Source organism: Pistacia vera, unplaced genomic scaffold (genome assembly GCF_008641045.1).
Source record: "Pistacia vera cultivar Batoury unplaced genomic scaffold, PisVer_v2 Contig51, whole genome shotgun sequence".
Taxonomy (NCBI): Eukaryota; Viridiplantae; Streptophyta; class Magnoliopsida; order Sapindales; family Anacardiaceae; genus Pistacia; species Pistacia vera.
Window position 1 is genome coordinate 675,383 of NW_022196346.1, and position 23,951 is coordinate 699,333.

At 34.0% G+C, this 23,951-nt stretch overlaps 4 protein-coding genes and 1 pseudogene across 15 annotated transcripts; 4 read left to right on the forward strand and 1 right to left on the reverse strand.

Annotated features, from left to right (window-relative positions):
• Positions 1-522: 522 nt before the first annotated feature.
• LOC116106214 lies at positions 523-2,103 on the reverse strand (annotated as a pseudogene).
• Positions 2,104-6,750: 4,647 nt separating this feature from the next.
• Positions 6,751-7,534, forward strand: LOC116106128 (LOB domain-containing protein 2). The gene is made up of 2 exons (XM_031392479.1): positions 6,751-7,435; positions 7,521-7,534. Exons 1-2 carry the CDS (start codon positions 6,751-6,753, stop codon positions 7,532-7,534), a joined length of 699 nt encoding a protein of 232 aa, XP_031248339.1.
• Positions 7,535-8,745: 1,211 nt separating this feature from the next.
• LOC116106243 (pentatricopeptide repeat-containing protein At1g06270-like) lies at positions 8,746-13,440 on the forward strand. Of its 9 annotated transcripts, XM_031392596.1 has the most exons (7): positions 8,746-8,927; positions 9,003-9,116; positions 9,739-9,834; positions 10,491-10,673; positions 10,748-10,773; positions 11,091-11,199; positions 12,223-12,311. In XM_031392596.1, the coding sequence occupies exons 1-6, from the start codon at positions 8,828-8,830 to the stop codon at positions 11,151-11,153; spliced, it is 582 nt and encodes a 193-aa protein (XP_031248456.1). In that variant the 5' UTR covers positions 8,746-8,827; the 3' UTR covers positions 11,154-11,199; positions 12,223-12,311. The 9 variants fall into 9 exon arrangements, with proteins under 9 accessions (XP_031248456.1, XP_031248457.1, XP_031248453.1 ...); XM_031392597.1 differs by lacking the exon at positions 11,091-11,199 and having other exon boundaries at positions 12,223-12,430; XM_031392593.1 differs by lacking the exon at positions 12,223-12,311 and having other exon boundaries at positions 10,748-10,890; positions 11,091-11,799.
• A 277-nt stretch (positions 13,441-13,717) lies between these two features.
• LOC116106129 (glucosidase 2 subunit beta-like) lies at positions 13,718-15,747 on the forward strand. Its single transcript, XM_031392480.1, has 5 exons — positions 13,718-13,781; positions 13,893-14,006; positions 14,629-14,724; positions 15,381-15,563; positions 15,638-15,747. The coding sequence occupies exons 1-5, from the start codon at positions 13,718-13,720 to the stop codon at positions 15,745-15,747; spliced, it is 567 nt and encodes a 188-aa protein (XP_031248340.1).
• On the forward strand, positions 15,463-18,330 carry LOC116106078 (pentatricopeptide repeat-containing protein At1g06270). 4 transcript variants are annotated; one of them, XM_031392429.1, is made up of 4 exons: positions 15,463-15,563; positions 15,638-15,663; positions 15,981-16,462; positions 17,113-18,330. In XM_031392429.1, exon 4 carries the CDS (start codon positions 17,172-17,174, stop codon positions 18,186-18,188), a length of 1,017 nt encoding a protein of 338 aa, XP_031248289.1. In that variant the 5' UTR covers positions 15,463-15,563; positions 15,638-15,663; positions 15,981-16,462; positions 17,113-17,171; the 3' UTR covers positions 18,189-18,330. The 4 variants fall into 4 exon arrangements, with proteins under 4 accessions (XP_031248289.1, XP_031248290.1, XP_031248292.1 ...); XM_031392430.1 differs by having other exon boundaries at positions 15,981-16,089; XM_031392432.1 differs by lacking the exons at positions 15,463-15,563; positions 15,981-16,462 and having other exon boundaries at positions 15,640-15,663.
• The last annotated feature ends 5,621 nt before the right edge of the window (positions 18,331-23,951 follow it).

Consider the following 23,951-nt stretch of genomic DNA (forward strand, 5'->3'; position numbering starts at 1 on the left):
ATCATTCAGATATAAAGTTTTCCTGCGCATATAACAGAGTAAAATATCTCACCCTTAATCCCTTATATTTACAGGTCATAAGTTCTATTTATATATTATATATATAAGCTCAACCATCCAACAATTACAGTTAAATGAAAAATTCATAGGATTTATAGTAACAGACCATGAAATGTTTGATCCGAGTTTAAAATTATTAATTTTCGATTTGGAAAAGTTTAGGATAGAAAATAAGAGATCTGTTTCGTTGCAAACTCAATTCTGTAAATGACAATCTCAGTTACTAATCAACTTGAAGAGTTCTCAAGTATTTATTCTAGTTATATATATATATATATATATATATATACTCTTGCATGCTACTCAGAGATTACCTTACAGAGCTCTTAGAGAGAGCTCACGTATTCGCAAAGTTTGACAAAATGCCTATTATCCATCAGGCAATATAGACACAGAAATAAAAATGCTAAGAGAAATGGTGGATGTTACATATATGGAGGAACTTAAAAATGAAATTTGGTTTTACAGAAACACGCATGGCCTTGTCTTTCTCCGCTTCTTCTGGGTTTCGGAGGTTGCAAAACACCCTTGATGCGGCATCAAACACAGTCTTACATTCTGTTCATCACAGCAAACACATAACATAAAACTGTTGAACTTGACATGTTCTTATTAATTAGTTTACTATGACTCAGTTAAAGGGAAATTGACTTCTAAATAATTTTAAGGCTCATTATTGCAGATAATGACAAAAGAAGATTGAACAATCATATGCTGAAGCTTAACTTTCTACTTTTTCCGCAAATAAAGGGATCGTCGTTTAAATAAACTTTATCACTATCAAAAATGTTCTGAGATGGTAAAATTTTCTTTCGGTTTGTACATTGTGCTTTTAGAAGCAAGCGCCTAAGATATCCGCTACTGAATAAAACCCACTTCTTCATCAGACATTCATCTGAAACTGGAAGAAAGAAATTAAAAAGTTGGTAGTTTAACGTGGGCTGAAAGTTTGAAACAGAGGCATATTCTTTAGTTAGTAAAATTCTGCATAAAAATTTTATTTTTATTACAAACTTCAGAAAAATAACCAATTACCTGCTGAGTCTTGGAGCTGCACTCTAAGTAAGCCGCAGCACCGATCAATCTTCTTCAGTTCTTCCCCCTGATCCGAATTGAAAATGTCCATCATGACATGTTGAATGCTAATTTGACTCTGTTGAAATAGTATGCCTTAGTTTGCATATAATTTATCTCTAAGAAAATTACCTGTGCTGTTGAGATTGGAGTAGTGGCCAGGATGATCAATCAAGTACTGCTTGTCATCTCGTAAATCTGTATCAAATTAAATCAACAGCTCTAATATTAGAACCTCAGAGTGATGAAAACTTACTGTCTGAGATAATCATAATTTGTTTCCTTCACACAAGTAGAACTATGTTTACCATTTTTGTTCCTACAAGAATGATAGGCACAGTCGGAGCATAATGCCTCAGCTCAGGGATCCACGTGCCAAGAAATTGTTTTCTGTCAGATTGCAACAATTTGAAATAGAAATCAAAAGCAAAAAATAAAAAAATAAAAGAGTTGTAACCTTTTTTGAAATATTTTCATAGCTAGCTTTGCTGACGAGAGAAAAGGCCAACAAGAAACACATCTGCACCCCTGAACTCAAGGCCTAAGCCTGTTGTAATCCTCCTGCCGTGTACAACCAATCTATTCTGTAAGTAATTGAAAGTTTATACTTTATATGATAATTCTTCAGCAGAAATTTTTAGCCATCTAATTTAAAGGCATAATACTGAAGCAAGGTAGCTCAATCCTCACCAGCAGTACCCATAGTCCAAGGGAACTGTGCTGCCATCCACCACATTAGCACTAAAGGTGTCGAACACCGTGGGCACGTAGTCCTATCAGAAGAGAAAATGAAGAAAACAAACTCAAATTAAGCGGCAAGTTTATGCAGATAAGGAGAGGACGCCAATTAAAATGTGATATACGTTCATACCGTTGGGAAGGTATTGCTAGTGTAGGAGATTAGCATGCAAGTCTGCCAACAGCTCCATCGCCGACAGTGACACACTTGATGAATCTAGCCGGGCTCATTTTTTCGTAATTAAAAATCTGTTCTTGATGATCAACCCTTTCTTCTCTTCCATTAACGCTAGACTAGTCTCGAGCTTTGTCACTTTTTACTTGAAGCAAATCTTGAATGTACAAGATAGTTAGAGGAAGCTGGGAAAGAGTTTGAAATTTGAATAGGAAAGAGGGGAGGTGAGATGGCGTTTAATAAAGGTGAAGATATAAATAAAGCACCCAACTTTAGTTTACTATGATTGCCAAATGCTTTTCTGTTTCTTTAAGGGGAAGGACAGTCACACAGTCTAAAGAAACGAGTATATGTTTGGTGGTAGTGTTAGTTGGTAAGTGTTAGACAAGGGAGACTCATATGAATACTTAGAAACTGAACATTGCTATTTTCCATAAATAATCTATATCATGAATCCAAGAAAATTAATACCCAAACGTGTATTTGCACGTTATACTCATTATGTTACGAGAGTGTCTCAAGAAAATTTTGACCTAGACAAAAATTTTGGGGTTCTTTATATATAAACATATATAAAAAAAATTATTTAAATTTTTTTTGTCTTTTGAATCAAAATTTTGGAGAGGTGGACGACGACCGACGGGTAACGGGGTAGGTGGTGGGGGGTTTTGAGAGCATATGGGAGAAGTGATAGTGGTGAAATGGGTGATTTCCAATGTCAGGATTGACCGAAAAGACTTAGAAGTGCATCCCAAAAGGTATCGGCGCTGGCGATTGCGAGTGAACAATGGGGTATATAGGGGTTTTGGTGAGAAGGTTGAGGGGAGGAAGATGGTGTTATTGTGGAAGGCCAACGATGTAGGTACATGCCAAAAAGGTCGAAATGGTTGTTCACACACAATAGAGCTAGGTGTGAGATTCGTAAAAAATTGGCAAATCGGGGCTATCAAACTGGAAAACACTTGGAAAATGATAAAATGATAGTTCCACGTTTGGTGAGGAAATCGAGAAATCAGCTCAAAAGGCTGGCGGCAGAAGAGGGGTGGAGATGATTTATGTGGATACGAATTTTGGAATTGAATTGGGGTGTGTAATTTAGACATTAAATGACATTTTAACCTTTTATTTTAAAAGAAATCAGTGTAATTGAGGTGTAAATTAGAATATATGAAACTAGAGATAAAATTGCATTTCATCAAACTTTGGGGGGAAAATATATGTAAAATTATAATAAATTTATATTTTTTTTTTTTTTTTTTGAGCCCCTTGGAATGGTTAGGTAAAAATTATACATATTTTTATTTTGTAATTATTAAAAAAATTATAAAAAATTGTCCTTTTTTGCCCTATTTTTTGGGCCCTGGCAGCCTCACTGCTGCCCTTGAGCCGCCCTAAGTTTACCATTGAGACATTGAAATTTCCATGCTACCCACCCAGTGATTCAATTTACCAAAGGGATTGTAGATTTCAGAAATTAAACTCAGTTGCATTGAAAGAGTATAGTTTTGGTCAAGGTATCAGTCAAGCGACCGATTAACTTTATTGGGAGCCACGCCATGATTAAGGGAGAAAAAAGTGGAGTGCAACATGGGGGGGTATATTAACTTTGGTAAAGAAATAGTTGCGGTTACCAGGATGAATTGTGAGATAGGATCAGCTCTGTTTGGCGATGGAATTATGGGGGTGTTTGTTTGTTTTTTTTTTTATTTTTTGCGTGATTGAAAGGTGTATAAGTCAATTGTGTGTCTTTTAACTTATTATAAGAACCCTAAATGAAGAGTGATAAATCATCTCATGCTACTCCTGTTGGTATTTGAAAGATTTCAAATCTTAAACTCAGTTATACCCTTTTAACAGTGTGTTGTTAATGTGCTTATCAACCAGCCAGAAAGATATGTCTAACTGTTCAACTAACCGAAAGCAAAGATCTTTATACAGATTTGATGTGAAAGATAAATGGATCTTTCGATATGGCTCTCTGTTAAGTATTGCTCTCAATGATAGTGATGGGTTATGGGTGGGTCTAATATGGACTCTGTGGGTTTTTGGACTCAATTTTGATTAATATGGATCAAAATTTGTTATATATTCAATAAAATTTAATAGAAGACTGGTTGATATATTTCATCTCGAGTGAGATAAAGAGTATTTCCAAAGACTCTTTATATGATCCAAACTATTTATATAAGGAGTTTACTAAAAAATAAGGGTCTAAACGACTTTATTCTTTAAATATAAATCAAAGAGTGAGTTTGACTCTTCCTGTTATAATTTAATTAATAAACTAACGTTTTTATATATTTTATTTATAATTCTCTCTCTTATTAAGTTTTTTTAAATAAAAATATATTTTTATAATTTAAAGAATTTATTGAATTTGATAAAAAATTTTATTTTCATATTTAAAAACTAATAAAATATTTTTATTTATATAAAAGATAACACACATAATTGATACATAAATTAAACTAGCATTTGCCAATTAAGTCAAAGAAACATGAAGTATACTGACAAGACCTAAAGCAGATAACACTATGGTGTTACAGAAGAGTGAGGCCTTAGGATTGTTGTGAAATTCACGCTGTAAGATCAGACTTGCAAGATTTTTCTAATGTGTAATTATGGTTTTACAGACTTTCTCAGTTCCACTTGCGTTAACATTGGGCGGCATCTTTAATTACTCTTCTTCAGGCGTTTCCTGGTGTGGTACCAAAAAGAGGCTAAAGATTGGGCCTTATTCTATAATTTTTCTGGCCCAAATTTTGTTTTTTACATTAACGTAATAGTTCATCTTTATACTCGAGTCCAATGATTTATACAACTTTGATAACAACATTTGAACAATAACAAAAGTTTGTTTTAAATTGGTCAAGTAAAACACATTCAATAATATACAGTGTGATCTCATATCAACTTTTAGTGGTTCCCTTCAAAGAGTGATAAATTTTTGCTCGGTGATACCGATACTGACAAGGCTCTGACTTGAAACCTATAACATTATTACAGTTAAAAACAAGATTTTTTGTTATTATATATAATTTTTTTTTTAACTGGGGGTGTTCAGGTCAATTTACGTGCATCTGAACTAATCCCCCAGATAAGGGTGAAAATCAAGCCGAGCCACTCACAAGCGGCTCAAGCTCAACTCGATTTTGGCTCAAACTCAGCTCAACATTGGTTGAGTCGAGTTCAAGTTCAAGTAGTTTGAGTAGTCATTCAAGTCGAGTTCGATCACAGTAGAACTCGACTCGAAACTTGATTAAAACTCGAATATTCGAATTCAATTAAAGCTCGTATTCTCGAACTCGAATAATGAAATTCCAATTACAGGTACTGAGTTTGAGTTTGAACTTGATTTCTCAAGCTCAAACTCGAACTTGAATTTAGTACTATAGCGTTTGAGTTGAATTCGATTAACTGGATACTCGACTCAACTCAATTTCACCCCTATCCTTAGGACCCTGAAGTTGAAAAGTGGCCACCCCTATTAGCAATCGAGGTAAATCAAACTCAAAACCTCTTGAGTAATACATACAGAAGTCCTAGTTGACCACTTGGTTAGCCAATAGTGGTTTATAAAATACTTAAGTTTTGGCAACTACTAAATTTGTTAATAATTTTCCTAGAGACAATGAAAGATTTTATGAAGTTGACATTCTTGTGTCTTGTAATTGATATATAAAAATAGATAAGAATAATGTGATTGTACATAATTCAAAATAATATTGAGAAGAATTTGACATGGTACTCTTTGATAAACAAAAATAAAGTAATGTTGAGTATATATAGTTGGTAATTTATCACACTTAGGCCTTGGAGTTGATGGATTAAAATGTCTTTTTCTTAAGCATCCTCTTTGTCTGAATAAAATTGATGCAGATTGACTTTCCAGATTTGTGTAGTATAGAGTTTACAGGACACGATATAATTCATGAATCAGGATATATTAGCCTAAAAGAATTTTACAAATTAGAAAAACTATCTTCTCGTCAAGTAGTTGGCTCTTGGCAGACACTGTTTCAATACAAAATATTACTATATAAAAACACTTTTTAAAATACTAGAGTAGTTGTATATTAATAAAATAAAAATTAAAGTTTATAATTAAAATTAAAAAAAACATAGTAATATCGCTTGTCCAAATAATTTACGCGGTCTGCATGACTGTCACACTTTGATTCTTTTACCATCCCAATTAGCTTATGCCAATTTTTAATTAAGGAAAGATGAAAAAATAGATTTGTTTTCTATTAAGACTAGATTTCTTTCTTTATTAAACATAATATTATTTCTTCTTCTCCCGGCGGCTCTTCTTATTCCTATGATCTACCTAAACCCTAATCAACCATCCCCCAAACCTTTACACACACTGACAATCTTTTCATGCCCTTATACACAAACACTTAAACTTGTTCTTTGATCATCTTCTTGTTTTTCTTATATTCTTTATGCAAACATTCTCTTTTCATTCTCGCGCACCCACAAAATACTTGTATGTAATTAAGGTGTGTATATGTAACTCAAACTTGTTTAATTTCTTCCTTAATCTTATATTATATATTCTCCCGCATGTGTTTCTCTTGATTTCTTCCTTACTGATGATGTTTGTTATCTGTAAATTTTGCTAGAATATATACTTTGTTAACATAATTACATAGAAAAGTTTGTGTTTTTATTGTTTTTGTTTTTGAAATAATTATAGGATGCAAAGGAATAACAATAACTCTGCTACATCAAGCGTGCAATCAGCATGTGCTGCATGCAAACATCAAAGGAAAAAATGCAACGAGGAGTGCAAACTCGCCGCCTATTTTCCGGCTGATAGAAGCCGAGAATTTCAAGCAGTTCACAGAGTTTTTGGTGTGAGCAACGTCACAAAGATTGTGCATAGTGTTGATGAAGAAGATAGACCAAAAGTTGTAGATTCACTAATCTGGGAAGCCCTTTGGAGGCAAAAGAATCCGGTTTTAGGCCCCTATGGAGAGTACAAAAGAATTTGTGAAGAGCTTAAATTATACAAAAGCCAAGCCCTAATGCAAAACCAGAACCAAAATCATCAATTAATGGCGGGACAAGGGGGAGTCATTTTCCGACCCCCTTTAATCGGATGGAATGGAACAAACGGGATGAGTAATAATGGAATGAGTATGGAAGAAGTAGTGGTTAACAATAATAATAATGCGGGGAATTATATTAATCACGATGGAAATTCGATGAGTGAATTGGAGAGTAGCTATGGTTATCCTTCAGTACAATTTGTCCAAAATCCAACGAAATTAAAGCAAGAAAGAGAGGTTGGTGGTGTTGTCAATATTCCGCTACAACAGCAGCCACCACAGCAACAACACTCTATCACTAGAGGGTTTAACCAGCAATACTACATTTCAGGTAATTTCGATGTTTAATCTAATTTTAATTTTGTCTTTCTAAGTACTTACTTGATCAATGAATTCTCTTATTTTGTTTTTTATAGGTCCATTTAGTTAAATCAATGGGAAGATGATGGAAAGCAAGCACGCTATGGGAACACAAGGCATGGTTGATTTCGATGTTCGATATATAGAATGCTGATCATGATACTTCTTCTTTCGTCTTGGATATTGAAAGACACACATATATATACATCATATAAACTTATTTCTTTTAAATTAAATGGGCTATAATGATTTTTTTCTTTTTTTCTTCTTCTTATCGAATCCTTTATTTATTCCACTTGAATTACAAATTCAGAAGGGGGAGGTTTTTCATTTAAGAATGTAATGAATTTTGACTAATCTTAAATAAATTTTGTTTTAAAAAGCTGGTACGTACCATATATATATATAAATTATTGAATTGACTATGCATGTTTATATTTTGAATTTTAGTTAATATAATCCATTTTAATAAAATAGGATATTGGAGATTACAGTAAGACATTACCAAAGTAAAACAAACTTCCTAAAATACATAAATTTATTGCTATATACATATATCAATTTTCTTTAAATAATTATATCTTGAAAAATAATGATTGTCTGTGATACATGTATATTGATGGATGCATAAAGAGAACAAGAAATTGGAATTTATAAATGATGAGAACAGGCAATCGGAATTTATTCAAAAAAAAAAATCCAGGCGTGGGGGTTAATGTGTACGTTCTCATCCTTTTTTATTTCTGTATACACCTTGAAGAATGAATAACTCCTTAACTAATCCTGTCCATTAAAAGATAAAGAAAATCAAACGCGGTATGTACCTTATGATTCACCGCAATATCTATTAATATTATAATTGATTTTCAACAATTCACAATTGTTTGCCTTTTGAGCCTTTTAAGTTACGGACAATTTTTAATTCAATTAAGGAATTCGGTTACAATTTTATTTATTTTTTTACAAGTTTTGAAACAATTTTCGAACGATTAAATTATAACATTTGAATAATTGAGATTGAATTTAAATTATCTTATTTTTAAAATGCATTAAAAAGTTAAATATGATATAAAAATTGTGTTATAATTTATTTTAAAATGTGATGCCTGTTAACCTTGACATTCAAGTTGTCACATGTTAGTAATTATTTATACTTGTTGATAAATATAGTAAATAAATAATATTTAACCGAGGAAAGTTAAAAAAAAAAAAAAAAAAAAAGAGGTACAGAACTCAATGTGATTTAACTGAAGCAGAACCACTGGGCTAGCCAATTGGGTCTTGACTCTGAGTCAAGGTCTACTTGTGGAATAATAATGGTTATGTCGAAGTGTTTTCTTTTCGACGAAGCCCAGGAAACACGATGTTCAAAAACTCGATTCCTCTTATTCTGATTTCTATCTGTTTCCAACTCGTTTTTGTTCACTGTAAATCACCCTTCATCCTTGGTGTTCACCCACTTGGTAACGCTTTCTCTTCTTCTCCCAAAAGCTTATTATGCTCCTGAAAATCTTCAATTAATGAATGTGCTTTTGCAGATCAGAAATACTTTTCGTCAGAGATTATAAAGTGCAAAGATGGGTCCAAGTCCTTTACCAGAGACCGTCTTAACGACAATTTTTGCGACTGTATTGACGGAACTGACGAGCCGGGTATCATATTGCTTTTTTTATTTTTTTATTTTTCAGCTTAGGATATAATGGGATATTACTATGTAAAATATGATTGAATGAATTTTAATGTTAATATTTTTGAGTTTTTAGCAGTATGGTATTATATATAAATCATCGGATGCTGCCACTGAGACTATGTAGGTTGATATTCAAGTGATGAAGTGATTTATATGCAGTCCAGAAAACAAAATTAGGGGAAAATATTATAGATATTACCCTTTGGATTAGGTAGTATCAAGTCATTAATTAAGTAGACTCTTAATTTTCTTTGGAAATGAAGCTACCCTTTCCATATATCTTCACCTATGCAGAGATTTGTATCATTGGATGCTTCATTTTCTCTTTCTGTTCTAATGGTATCTTAAGTATCCTCCAGCGTTAAAGTTTTTCGATTATAGTCTGGGCTTTTTCCTCAAAATTTAATTGTTTAAGTTGATTAAACTTCTTAATGAATGAGTTATACTTTTGTTTTTTAATGTCGTCCTGTTGCATGAACTAATTGTATTAGTTAATTGCCAGTTATTCTTCATTCAGTTTGCATTTTCATGTTGTTAATGTCTCTGTTATTAGCTTAATTAAGCCTTCTTTCTTGTATTTTCAGGAACTTCAGCTTGTCCAGATGGCAAATTTTATTGTAGGAATGTGGGAAGTACACCTCAGTTCATTTTCTCTTCTCGTGTAAATGATCATTATTGTGGTAAATATAATTCTTAAGATCACTTCTTTTTCCTCAATTGTGATAGCATAGCCAGTTAGGACTTCTGGAAATGTAAAAACATAGTTCAGGCATGTAGCATTAAGTTTTGGGACGCCTCTTGTATTAATATGCAAATAACTGGAGATAATATCATTGACAACCCTACTGTTTTGAGCGTCATGTTTGTCAATGTCTTTTTTGTGACTTGCCTGTTAATGTTTTGTTTTGGATTTTGAACTAGTCTGGAGACTGAGATTGCTTGTTATGTTATCCTTCTCTAGGATCATATAACTTCTTTTTACAGTTCAATGAAGGCCATTTTATATGTGTGAACTAAATTGATGATTGAACAATGTCTTACTAAAATGGATTTTGAACAATGTCATATTCCCTGTGCTTATGGCTTTTTATAAATTATAAGTCTTAAAGTCATCAAATGTCTCTCTGTTAAAGTTAGCTGAATTCACATAGGTGTAGACTTGTTACATTGATGCCACCACGAAGTTCTGTGGAACTGAACTTGATTTTTGTTATCCAGATTTGTCCTATTTTGTCTAAAATTTGAATTTGCTTGTTTCTTTGGATTAAGAAAAATAAGAATACTCTTGTGCCTCCCCCTTGAAATTCCTGCCTGTTGTTAATGAACATTTTCTTAGATTGCTGTGACGGAAGTGATGAGTACGATGGCAGCATCAGGTGTCCCAACACTTGTGTCATGGGAGGGAATGTTGAGTACAAACATAGTAATTACATCTCTACAGTCAATGATCTGGACTCTATTGATGCAAAAGAAACAAAAAATCGAGTGAATTTGGAGGATTTAATCCAGAAGCTTGAAGGTATTCTGTGTCTCTGATAGTTTTGGTGCAGCTGTAAAACTTTATGAGACTAAGTTTCTGCTGGTTGCTTCCAGGGTTGAAGATATTCTTACTTCTGCAGGTCGGTGTGGTTCTCATTAGTTTTGTGATGATTTTTCGGATAATTCATCGCCGTTTTAGATCTAGAAGAAGGCATCATCGATGAGGAGTTCATTGCCAGTTACTAATTTGTTTTCTGGTAAATAGTTTAAAATGCTGTTTGACTGACTTCCTTTGTTTGCAAAGATTTTGCTTGACTGGTATATAGGAATACCACCATCATGGTTTTCCTTTATTTTTTATTTTATTTATTTATTTTTTTTTTGTAATTCTATAATTAATTTTCTCTCTCTCTCTATATATAATTTTTTTATAACTTTACTCCCTGATTCCTTTCAGGTTCTTATAATGACGGACTGGATTTTTTCATTCCAGGTTTCTTTTGATGGATGTATAATATAATTATTCTTACATGCCACAAGAAGGGAGATCTAGACTAAAATTGGAGGTTGATTGCCTCTGTTCATACCAACAGTGCAAGTTAATTTGTTATTGATGAATGAACATCCCACAGATAAATCTGTTAATACAATATAGAAACTTGTATGGATAGCTTTAGCTTTGTCTCAATCGTGTCACATAAAAGAGAATCAGTCTCAATGTCCAAAAACATTTGCTCACTTCCAATGGTATGCATATTATTCTTGGCAGCAGTTCATACTTCATACATCCCAGTTATAGCTAGCCCATACTAGTATCTCATCCAAGTTGATAATAATTCGTTAAATTATCCTTAAAACTATTATGTAATGAGAATTTGTAAGAGTCAGCCACGCAGCCAGAGATGTGGTTCATCATGATTTCACCTGTGGTGAGCTCAGGTTCGGTCCATTAGAGTAAAGATTTAGTTTCTTGTACTTCATGTTTGTACCCATTTAACCTTTTCCTCATCATGTTCAGCACCTGAACTTGATGAGTATCATGTTGAATTTAATTCTAGTATTATCCACGGATTCAATTAAACGGCCTCGTTTTGATTGTAATTTTATGGTGACTTGTATAAGTTAGATCTTGGTTTTGTCAGAGAACTTCTACTTATACGTTTCGGGGTTGCGACTAAAATCTCTGGCATCTTACAATATTTAACTTATTTACTTGCAAGTACCGTTTATGTTTTATCTATTAAGCTTTTGTAGCATAAAATATTAAATAAATCAATTTTGGAACTTTACCTATACCGTTTTATCAAATGGCAGTTTCCAAATTAATGTCCCACCACTGCCCATCTTGACCCTTTCAGATCAGACTCTTCCATCAATGAATATTCATGTTGCCCCAAATCTCTATGTGACCAGGTGTATTATTTTGTCGATTAATGTATTGTGCATAAGGTGTTCGCTGATATGCCACTGTAAGCTTTGGACCTTGCGTTTGTAAGCATTTAATTAGTTACATAAAGAAGAATAAGAGTGGAAACTTCTTTTTTGCTTTTTATTGATTTAAAACTTTTCTACATGATGATTATCTGCAGGTTAACATTGAAGCACCCTTGCTATCCTTCAATTTTTTTTATTTATTTACAACGAAACGATGATGACTGGAGCAAAAAAAGTTTGCAGATCCCTTGTTAATCTAGGTCCTTCTCTCCTCCAGTTTTCTTCACTATCATCACAAACGCTTGAAGAAATCAAAGCTGCAGTTGAAGCCAAAGACTACCAACAAATTCCTGACCTTCTCATTTCCTACAAACAACCTTGTCAAAACCCCAATCCCTTCTCATTCCTCTCCACCATCCCTAACAATCACAGAATTAAAGTCATTGATGATATTTTGCGTTCTTTCATCCCTCTCAGACCCCGCTCTCGCCCTCAACTTGCCTATGATTGCCTCCTATCTTATGCCCTCCAAAGTTCCAATCCCCTCCCTCTTGCTCTTGCCATCCTCCAACGTACTCTTCGTTCTGGCTGTGTTCCTGTCCCCCAAACGCGCCTTCTTCTTTCTTCTGTATGGCTTGAGCAAAGACGCCAATCTCACTCTGTCGCTGACATTCTGTTAGAGATGCGGTCCATTGGGTATCACCCGGATTGTGGCACTTGTAATTACCTTTTATCGTCTCTCTGTGCTGTTGATCAGCTGATGGAAGCGGTTAAAGTTTTGAAGGGGATGGGTAGAGCAGGATGTTTTCCGGATTCAGAGAGTTACAGCATTGTGATTGGTGCAATGAGCTCATTCAGGAGGACCGATGATGCAGTAGAGATGTTGAAGGAAATGGTGGCAAAAGTTGGATTGGTACCGAGGCATGCAACGGTGGTGAAAGTGGCAGCCGCATTGCGGGCAAACAGAGAAATGTCGAAAGCAGTTGATGTGATTGAGTTATTGGAGAGGGAGAAATTTCTTGTTGGATTTGAGAGCTATGAGTTAGTTGTTGAGGGGTGCTTAGAGTGCCATGAATATGTTTTAGCAGCGAAGGTGGTGATGGGGATGACAGGGAGAGGATTTATCCCATATATAAAAGTTAGGCAAAAGGTGGTAGAGGGGCTGGCTAGTATTGGTGAGTGGAAGGTTGCTTGTGTTGTTAGGCAAAGATTTTCAGAACTCAAGTCTTAGGTTTGTTCGTAGAGAGTTCTTGATGGAGAAAGGAATAAAAACACATAACCAGGCATTTGAATCTGGGAACTAATAATATATGGCACTTGTTTCTTCCTGCAAATTTTCAGAGTTTATTGGGGCTGAATCCCCAGCAGCTGTGCTATGACACGGTGCCGTTTTTGGAGGTTATCTTAACACACTATTTTTACTTTTGTAGCATTCGAATTTAGTGACAATTAAACTTTTTGAATTTGATTGTGTTTAGAAACTTAAGTTTAGTGAATGTAAAATGTGTGCGCATGCAAATTTCATATAAAAATATGTACATGTGATTATGAATAGGTTTTTAATTTTCATTAATCTTTAATGTAATTATTAATTTCATTTTTTATACAATTATCCATGTGTTAATACATGATTAAAGCCCAGGAAACACGATGATCAAAAACTCGATTCCTCTTATTCTGATTTCTATCTGTTTCCAACTCGTTTTTGTTCACTGTAAATCACCCTTCATCCTTGGTGTTCACCCACTTGGTAACGCTTTCTCTTCTTCTCCCAAAAGCTTATTATGCTCCTGAAAATCTTCAATTAATGAATGTGCCTTTGCAGATCAGAAGTACTTTTCGTCAGAGATTATAAAGTGCAAAGATGGGTCCAAGTCCTTCACCAGAGACCGTCTTAACGACAATTTTTGCGACTGTATTGACGGAACTGACGAGCCGGGTATCATATTGCTTTTTTTATTTTTTTATTTTTCAGCTTAGGATATAATGGGATATTACTATGTAAAATATGATTGAATGAATTTTAATGTTAATATTTTTGAGTTTTTAGCAGTATGGTATTATATATAAATCATCGGATGCTGCCACTGAGACTATGTAGGTTGATATTCAAGTGATGAAGTGATTTATATGCAGTCCAGAAAACAAAATTAGGGGAAAATATTATAGATATTACCCTTTGGATTAGGTAGTATCAAGTCATTAATTAAGTAGACTCTTAATTTTCTTTGGAAATGAAGCTACCCTTTCCATATATCTTCACCTATGCAGAGATTTGTATCATTGGATGCTTCATTTTCTCTTTCTGTTCTAATGGTATCTTAAGTATCCTCCAGCGTTAAAGTTTTTCGATTATAGTCTGGGCTTTTTCCTCAAAATTTAATTGTTTAAGTTGATTAAACTTCTTAATGAATGAGTTATACTTTTGTTTTTTAATGTCGTCCTGTTGCATGAACTAATTGTATTAGTTAATTGCCAGTTATTCTTCATTCAGTTTGCATTTTCATGTTGTTAATGTCTCTGTTATTAGCTTAATTAAGCCTTCTTTCTTGTATTTTCAGGAACTTCAGCTTGTCCAGATGGCAAATTTTATTGTAGGAATGTGGGAAGTACACCTCAGTTCATTTTCTCTTCTCGTGTAAATGATCATTATTGTGGTAAATATAATTCTTAAGATCACTTCTTTTTCCTCAATTGTGATAGCATAGCCAGTTAGGACTTCTGGAAATGTAAAAACATAGTTCAGGCATGTAGCATTAAGTTTTGGGACGCCTCTTGTATTAATATGCAAATAACTGGAGATAATATCATTGACAACCCTACTGTTTTGAGCGTCATGTTTGTCAATGTCTTTTTTGTGACTTGCCTGTTAATGTTTTGTTTTGGATTTTGAACTAGTCTGGAGACTGAGATTGCTTGTTATGTTATCCTTCTCTAGGATCATATAACTTCTTTTTACAGTTCAATGAAGGCCATTTTATATGTGTGAACTAAATTGATGATTGAACAATGTCTTACTAAAATGGATTTTGAACAATGTCATATTCCCTGTGCTTATGGCTTTTTATAAATTATAAGTCTTAAAGTCATCAAATGTCTCTCTGTTAAAGTTAGCTGAATTCACATAGGTGTAGACTTGTTACATTGATGCCACCACGAAGTTCTGTGGAACTGAACTTGATTTTTGTTATCCAGATTTGTCCTATTTTGTCTAAAATTTGAATTTGCTTGTTTCTTTGGATTAAGAAAAATAAGAATACTCTTGTGCCTCCCCCTTGAAATTCCTGCCTGTTGTTAATGAACATTTTCTTAGATTGCTGTGACGGAAGTGATGAGTACGATGGCAGCATCAGGTGTCCCAACACTTGTGTCATGGGAGGGAATGTTGAGTACAAACATAGTAATTACATCTCTACAGTCAATGATCTGGACTCTATTGATGCAAAAGAAACAAAAAATCGAGTGAATTTGGAGGATTTAATCCAGAAGCTTGAAGGTATTCTGTGTCTCTGATAGTTTTGGTGCAGCTGTAAAACTTTATGAGACTAAGTTTCTGCTGGTTGCTTCCAGGGTTGAAGATATTCTTACTTCTGCAGGTCGGTGTGGTTCTCATTAGTTTTGTGATGATTTTTCGGATAATTCATCGCCGTTTTAGATCTAGAAGAAGGCATCATCGATGAGGAGTTCATTGCCAGTTACTAATTTGTTTTCTGGTAAATAGTTTAAAATGCTGTTTGACTGACTTCCTTTGTTTGCAAAGATTTTGCTTGACTGGTATATAGGAATACCACCATCATGGTTTTCCTTTATTTTTTATTTTATTTATTTATTTTTTTTTTGTAATTCTATAATTAATTTTCTCTCTCTCTCTATATATAATTTTTTTATAACTTTACTCCCTGATTCCTTTCAGGTTCTTATAATGACGGACTGGATTTTTTCATTCCAGGTTTCTTTTGATGGATGTATAATATAATTATTCTTACATGCCACAAGAAGGGAGATCTAGACTAAAATTGGAGGTTGATTGCCTCTGTTCATACCAACAGTGCAAGTTAATTTGTTATTGATGAATGAACATCCCACAGATAAATCTGTTAATACAATATAGAAACTTGTATGGATAGCTTTAGCTTTGTCTCAATCGTGTCACATAAAAGAGAATCAGTCTCAATGTCCAAAAACATTTGCTCACTTCCAATGGTATGCATATTATTCTTGGCAGCAGTTCATACTTCATACATCCCAGTTATAGCTAGCCCATACTAGTATCTCATCCAAGTTGATAATAATTCGTTAAATTATCCTTAAAACTATTATGTAATGAGAATTTGTAAGAGTCAGCCACGCAGCCAGAGATGTGGTTCATCATGATTTCACCTGTGGTGAGCTCAGGTTCGGTCCATTAGAGTAAAGATTTAGTTTCTTGTACTTCATGTTTGTACCCATTTAACCTTTTCCTCATCATGTTCAGCACCTGAACTTGATGAGTATCATGTTGAATTTAATTCTAGTATTATCCACGGATTCAATTAAACGGCCTCGTTTTGATTGTAATTTTATGGTGACTTGTATAAGTTAGATCTTGGTTTTGTCAGAGAACTTCTACTTATACGTTTCGGGGTTGCGACTAAAATCTCTGGCATCTTACAATATTTAACTTATTTACTTGCAAGTACCGTTTATGTTTTATCTATTAAGCTTTTGTAGCATAAAATATTAAATAAATCAATTTTGGAACTTTACCTATACCGTTTTATCAAATGGCAGTTTCCAAATTAATGTCCCACCACTGCCCATCTTGACCCTTTCAGATCAGACTCTTCCATCAATGAATATTCATGTTGCCCCAAATCTCTATGTGACCAGGTGTATTATTTTGTCGATTAATGTATTGTGCATAAGGTGTTCGCTGATATGCCACTGTAAGCTTTGGACCTTGCGTTTGTAAGCATTTAATTAGTTACATAAAGAAGAATAAGAGTGGAAACTTCTTTTTTGCTTTTTATTGATTTAAAACTTTTCTACATGATGATTATCTGCAGGTTAACATTGAAGCACCCTTGCTATCCTTCAATTTTTTTTATTTATTTACAACGAAACGATGATGACTGGAGCAAAAAAAGTTTGCAGATCCCTTGTTAATCTAGGTCCTTCTCTCCTCCAGTTTTCTTCACTATCATCACAAACGCTTGAAGAAATCAAAGCTGCAGTTGAAGCCAAAGACTACCAACAAATTCCTGACCTTCTCATTTCCTACAAACAACCTTGTCAAAACCCCAATCCCTTCTCATTCCTCTCCACCATCCCTAACAATCACAGAATTAAAGTCATTGATGATATTTTGCGTTCTTTCATCCCTCTCAGACCCCGCTCTCGCCCTCAACTTGCCTATGATTGCCTCCTATCTTATGCCCTCCAAAGTTCCAATCCCCTCCCTCTTGCTCTTGCCATCCTCCAACGTACTCTTCGTTCTGGCTGTGTTCCTGTCCCCCAAACGCGCCTTCTTCTTTCTTCTGTATGGCTTGAGCAAAGACGCCAATCTCACTCTGTCGCTGACATTCTGTTAGAGATGCGGTCCATTGGGTATCACCCGGATTGTGGCACTTGTAATTACCTTTTATCGTCTCTCTGTGCTGTTGATCAGCTGATGGAAGCGGTTAAAGTTTTGAAGGGGATGGGTAGAGCAGGATGTTTTCCGGATTCAGAGAGTTACAGCATTGTGATTGGTGCAATGAGCTCATTCAGGAGGACCGATGATGCAGTAGAGATGTTGAAGGAAATGGTGGCAAAAGTTGGATTGGTACCGAGGCATGCAACGGTGGTGAAAGTGGCAGCCGCATTGCGGGCAAACAGAGAAATGTCGAAAGCAGTTGATGTGATTGAGTTATTGGAGAGGGAGAAATTTCTTGTTGGATTTGAGAGCTATGAGTTAGTTGTTGAGGGGTGCTTAGAGTGCCATGAATATGTTTTAGCAGCGAAGGTGGTGATGGGGATGACAGGGAGAGGATTTATCCCATATATAAAAGTTAGGCAAAAGGTGGTAGAGGGGCTGGCTAGTATTGGTGAGTGGAAGGTTGCTTGTGTTGTTAGGCAAAGATTTTCAGAACTCAAGTCTTAGGTTTGTTCGTAGAGAGTTCTTGATGGAGAAAGGAATAAAAACACATAACCAGGCATTTGAATCTGGGAACTAATAATATATGGCACTTGTTTCTTCCTGCAAATTTTCAGAGTTTATTGGGGCTGAATCCCCAGCAGCTGTGCTATGACACGGTGCCGTTTTTGGAGGTTATCTTAACACACTATTTTTACTTTTGTAGCATTCGAATTTAGTGACAATTAAACTTTTTGAATTTGATTGTGTTTAGAAACTTAAGTTTAGTGAATGTAAAATGTGTGCGCATGCAAATTTCATATAAAAATATGTACATGTGATTATGAATAGATTTTTAATTTTCATTAATCTTTAATGTAATTATTAATTTCATTTTTTATACAATTATCCATGTGTTAATACATGATTAAGAACATGTAACGCTCCACTTGAGGTACGTAGTAAATTATGTTGTATGTTTGAATGTTTCTTGCTTTGTTCTTCTTTGAGCTTGTATGTCATTATTTTCAGTTGATTGACCCTTAATTGGTTTGGTTGAGTGTTTGCCCTGATTTTAGTTGGGTTTTGGCGAAGTGTGAAATTTCGTTCTTCGCCGTGGCGACGTTGGCTTGGTAATTACGGTGTAGGTTCTGTAATTTTTCGCCGGGGTGACAGAACTTTCTTTGCCGCGGCGATGGGACGACAGAAAAGTGTATTGAGGTTTCTAGAGAATTCCCCATATGGGTAAAATGACCATTCTACCCCCAATTAGCAGGAAAAGTGGGGAGTAAATTGTAAGGAAATTTTATGGAGAATATGTTAGAAGGGGTGTGTGTTTGTAATGAATTAAAGGACAAGGATGGAATTTCCAAGAAAGAGCAAGGGCAATATGGGAATGAATGAAGATAATTTGAGCTAAAAAAGGGTTAAGCTTAGTAAACCCTTCATTCATTCTTCTTCCACTGCCTCTTTCATTTTCCATTTCCTCTCAACTTTTCCTTCAAGTTTTCAAGGATTTTTGAGGGTTTTTAGTTGGATCTTGGTAGAGAATTAATCTAAGGCATCCTAAGGTAAGGATTATTGCTTTAAATGTGAAGTTTTTCATATATTTGTGTATGAAAATCTTATGGTGTTATGGTTTTATTGTGTAAAGTTGTAGAGAAGGGACAAGCATTTTAAAGGAAAGGAAAGTGCTTTACAAGGTAAGTAAATCAAATCCAAGTTGAAATTTGAGAAATCTTGTGAGTATGGACTAAGTAGAGATTTATATATGCATGTGTATGTTATGCTATTGAGAAATTGGGTTGAGATGAGTATTTATTTTATGGTTGTTGATTACACTTCATTGATGAGAAGTGTTAATATGTGATGAATATGTAGTGACGAGAGGATGTAGGTTGAAATGAAGTTGGAGGAGATTGAGTATTTTCTTTGGAAGTGTTCTTTTATGACTAGATGTGAGGGAGTTTCCTCCCATTTTGGATGGTTCAAGAGAGGGATGAAACCATAGATAAAGTAGAGTTTATATATGCACACTAGTTGTTTGATGAAATGCCTAAGAGAATCATGAGTAGTAACTTTAATTCTTGCAACATTGCATGTTGGCATTTCATGAGTGCATTAGTGGAGAAGATTAATTGTGCATTGAGAATTGGCTTGAGAAAGAGTAGAGAACTATGTGTATGAACTACTCTAAGATGAAAAACAGGGTGGTGTTTTGTGATCTCCACCCGATTGTGATGAAAAATGGGTTGGTGCTTTGTGATCTCCACCCGATAGTTACGAAAAGCGGGTTGGTGTTTTGTGATATCCACCCGAAAGTTACGAAGAGTGGGTTGGTACTGTGTGAACTCCACCCGACCGTGCCTCGGTAAGATGAGGCTGTGACAATAGCAGAAGTTAAGTAAGAGAGTTGTGTGAAAGAGAAAATAAATGAGATGAGAAAAAGTGTAATGAAAGAATTAAGAGAAAGAATTACGAGGACAGTCGAGTAGAGGATTTAGTTACTGAGCATTGTTTTGTGCTCAACCCGTTGTTTTTTTTTTTTTTTTGTAGTTGCAGGATCTAGGTGAGAATGCGGTCGGATGGGAGTCGGCACGCGAGGAGAAATGGTTACACTGTCCTTCATGTTTTTGATAACTCTTGTACATAATCCAAACTTTGTAAAAAGAATGTATATGTTTAATAAAAGAAAAATTTGGGTCCAACTCTTTTACTATCTTATATATAATTTCATTATGTATATTTTATTAGTACTTGATTAGAAAGGAGATATTATAGAACAAAAAAACGAAGTATTAAGAGGTAACAAATCTTGCTAAAAAAAAATATATATATATATAATCTTGTCAGAATAAATGGCTACAACTCGTCAAACAACATTTTACCATAATTTTAGCTAATAATCTACAATCAATTCATCAACAAAATCACAATACCGCAGAGGTAACGAGTCAATTACTTTATTCCCCATGTCAATCGGACTTCGTCAAAAATGGTTGAATCTCGACGCATCTGCTATCTAGGACGGGAGCCAAAGCTTGGGTGTAAGTGTAACGGGGTATTCGTTGGATATAACTTTGTGTGATTATTAACATGATGTCTCGCGTAATATGACTTAGAAATTAATCTCTCTCTAATACACGCAAGGTTTGAAGTTTAACAATATAAAATTGGAGATTTGGATCTTATGCCTTATCTAAGCTTAAATCAGTCTTGAAATTTACCACTATTTTCAATAATCTGCACGAGATTTCTGATAAAATACTTCAAATTTTCCATTTTTCTTTATCATGATTATGGTTACCATTATAACACTAAACCTTCAAAATTATTTAAAAAAAAAAAGTTATAAAAATATGCATGAATTGAGATTAAAGAGTAATGAAAATTTCTAAGTTTGAGTTCTGTGAGCTAGCATTCTTAAAATGAGAACTTCTTTTAGCATTATTCTCCAGTTCCCTCGTATTTGAGAGAAGTTATTACCATGCAACGAGAACAATGTAGTGAAACCATGTATCAAATCTTTGATGAGTAAGCGAGGATTAATCAAAATAGTTTTGGACTAATGGAATCGACAGAAGGGAGAAAGAGCTGGAATTAACTGTTAACTTACCTATGAATATTACTTTTTATTATCAGCCAGCAAAATAAGTAATGGCTCTTTTTATAAACTATTTATTTGTGCTAAGGCATTTCACTAGTCTGCTCAATATAATTTTTTTTTTTTGCAGCTTAAACTCTTCAAATTCATTGTTTCATTTGAATTGCATATAATATATAAGCTTATTGAGGTGAAGTCTGTCATCCTAAACGCAGCTCAAGCCTAGCTAGCCTCCATAGCAACTCTTTCTGTATATTATTCTTATTATGATTATAATATGGGACAACTCTTTCTGAATTTATGCTCCATTGCACATGGGTATGCCCATTAAATAACCCATTCTATCTCTCTGCCTTCCAACTCCAATTAAGGCCTCCCTACCACATCCTCCTTTAACTATAACCCTTTAAATTTAATTTTAAGGTTATAATTGGCTGGGAATGGGATAAGAAAGACTTTTCTGTTTTGTGTTTGAAAACAGTGTCTTAAAATAAAATATAAACGAAAATCGTTTTTATTTACTTTTGGGTGGGAGTGGGGAGTGTGTAATAACAGTCCACGAAAGTCAAAACAAAAAAAATACGATCGTAGCTTATCTCTGAGTAAACTTTCAAAGAGATTTTGTACTAAGAAGCGCAACATAAACAGGCAATAAGCCATTAGATGTTGTCCAGGAGGGTTGACCATCTTTGACTTTCAAAAATAAGATGGTGATAAATAGGGGATGTTAGAATAGAAAAGAGATGATGAAATATCTCCCACTTAAGTTGTATTTTGCTCTTAAAATAGGGTTTGTTTGGTATGGTTTACCCGAGTAAAGCTTCTTGAAGAAGAACTTAACAAAATATAATTTTTGTAAAAAAGTTGTTATTGTATGATTAAAAGAATGTAAAAGGATTTTCCAATGTTAATTTACAAAAAAGGTTTCAATATACAAAAATAAATCAAGTCAAATATTTAAAATAAAATAATGATACTCAAAAAAGAGTTTCTCGGAAAAACATAAATTTTAAGCCTCTCTTATAAGTAGTAAAATAGTTTATTTTAAATTCTATAAGCGTTTTTGAAATCTTATCAAAACGACAAAAAGAAAAAAACTTCGTGACTTTAAAATAAGTCCGACTAATTTGATCATTGAAGTCAACAATCTTCTCCATAATAGTCTCCATCTATACCAAGGCAAATATGTGAAAGAGCAAACATGATTAATGTTAAAACAGTCTCAAGACTCTTGTGATTATGGGCACTGCTCCATCAAGTTGGTGACCCCATTGAAGATGTTTCATTTTAAATGAATATTTTTAGATCCTTAAATTTTCCACTACGTGACATTCCAAGCAACCGCAATTCACCTATTACCTGCAAAAATATTGAAAACAATGAAGTGAGCAATAATTGCTCAGTAAATAAACCCGCTATGCTACCCTTCTCTCTTCGTTACTTAAGTTCTGAATTTTCTTTCCTTACAACTCATTTCCCGAGTATTCTCTATTCTTTCTCTGTTCTTCTCTCCGTTCTTTCTCTATTCTTTCTCATTCTTTCTCTGTTTTGCTCTCTGTTTTTCTCTCAATTTTCTAATTTTTACTACTCATGATAATGAGCATGGTATTGTGCAAATTCATAATGCAAATGCATAAATGCATAGATTATGCATTTTCTTTTCTATTTTTTTCTTATTCTGTTTCCTGTTCATTTTTCTTTATTTCTTCATTTCCTTTCTTTTCTAGTTTTTCTTTCTATTCTTTCTTTTCTTTTCTTTTCTTTCTATTCTTTCTTTCTTTTCTATTATTTCTTTCTTTCTTTTTTTCTATTCTTTCTTTTCTTGCCGATCGGACTCGGTTGAGGCATGGATTTAGAGCTTTGACCGTGTGAGTAAATTCTCTAATTCTGGGTATAGTCCTCATCCACATGCACTTCTAACGGACTGTACAATTTCTCTTTCTGAATTCTGAGGCCGCTTACTAAAGGCGGCGTGCATGTGAGGCTGTGTCACTCACGGACTCCCCATCACAACAACCTTCTCTTCTTTTTATTTTTTTACACTTTTTTAAATAAAAATTCAGATTTGAATATCTTTAATATTCTCATTTCTTTCTATTTTCTCTTTAACATATTTAAAAAAATTTTCATGCTCTTATGAATATGTATGCATGTAGATGGTTTCATGCTTATAATTCTTTCTATATTCACACATTTAAATGCAATTATGCATTATGGAATGCAAACATGTCATTCTCTACCATCTACAAACTCATCCCAAAATAACACATAATCATACTCATACATGCACTTCTCTTTGGCATTTCATCAAACAATTCATGTGCACAAATCAACGTTAATTTGGCTACACTTCTATCTCTATTCTAAGCCACAAAAAAATTGGAATAACATCCTCCATAATTAACGCCAAATCTGCACAAAAAACACACTCCAAAAATTTCCACTTCAATTCTTCCAAATTTCAACCAAACATTCATTAAGAATTAAATACACCAACACAACTTCTCATGGATAGGTTTTAATAATTATTCAACACCAAATCCATCAACAATTCTACATATAACACATATATATGCATAAAGAAAATTCTCTACACAACATAACTTAAATCATACTTAGGGTATGATTTACTTACATTTGATATGAGCAATAAAACCCTTAAAGAATCTTCTTTGATCAAACTCTCT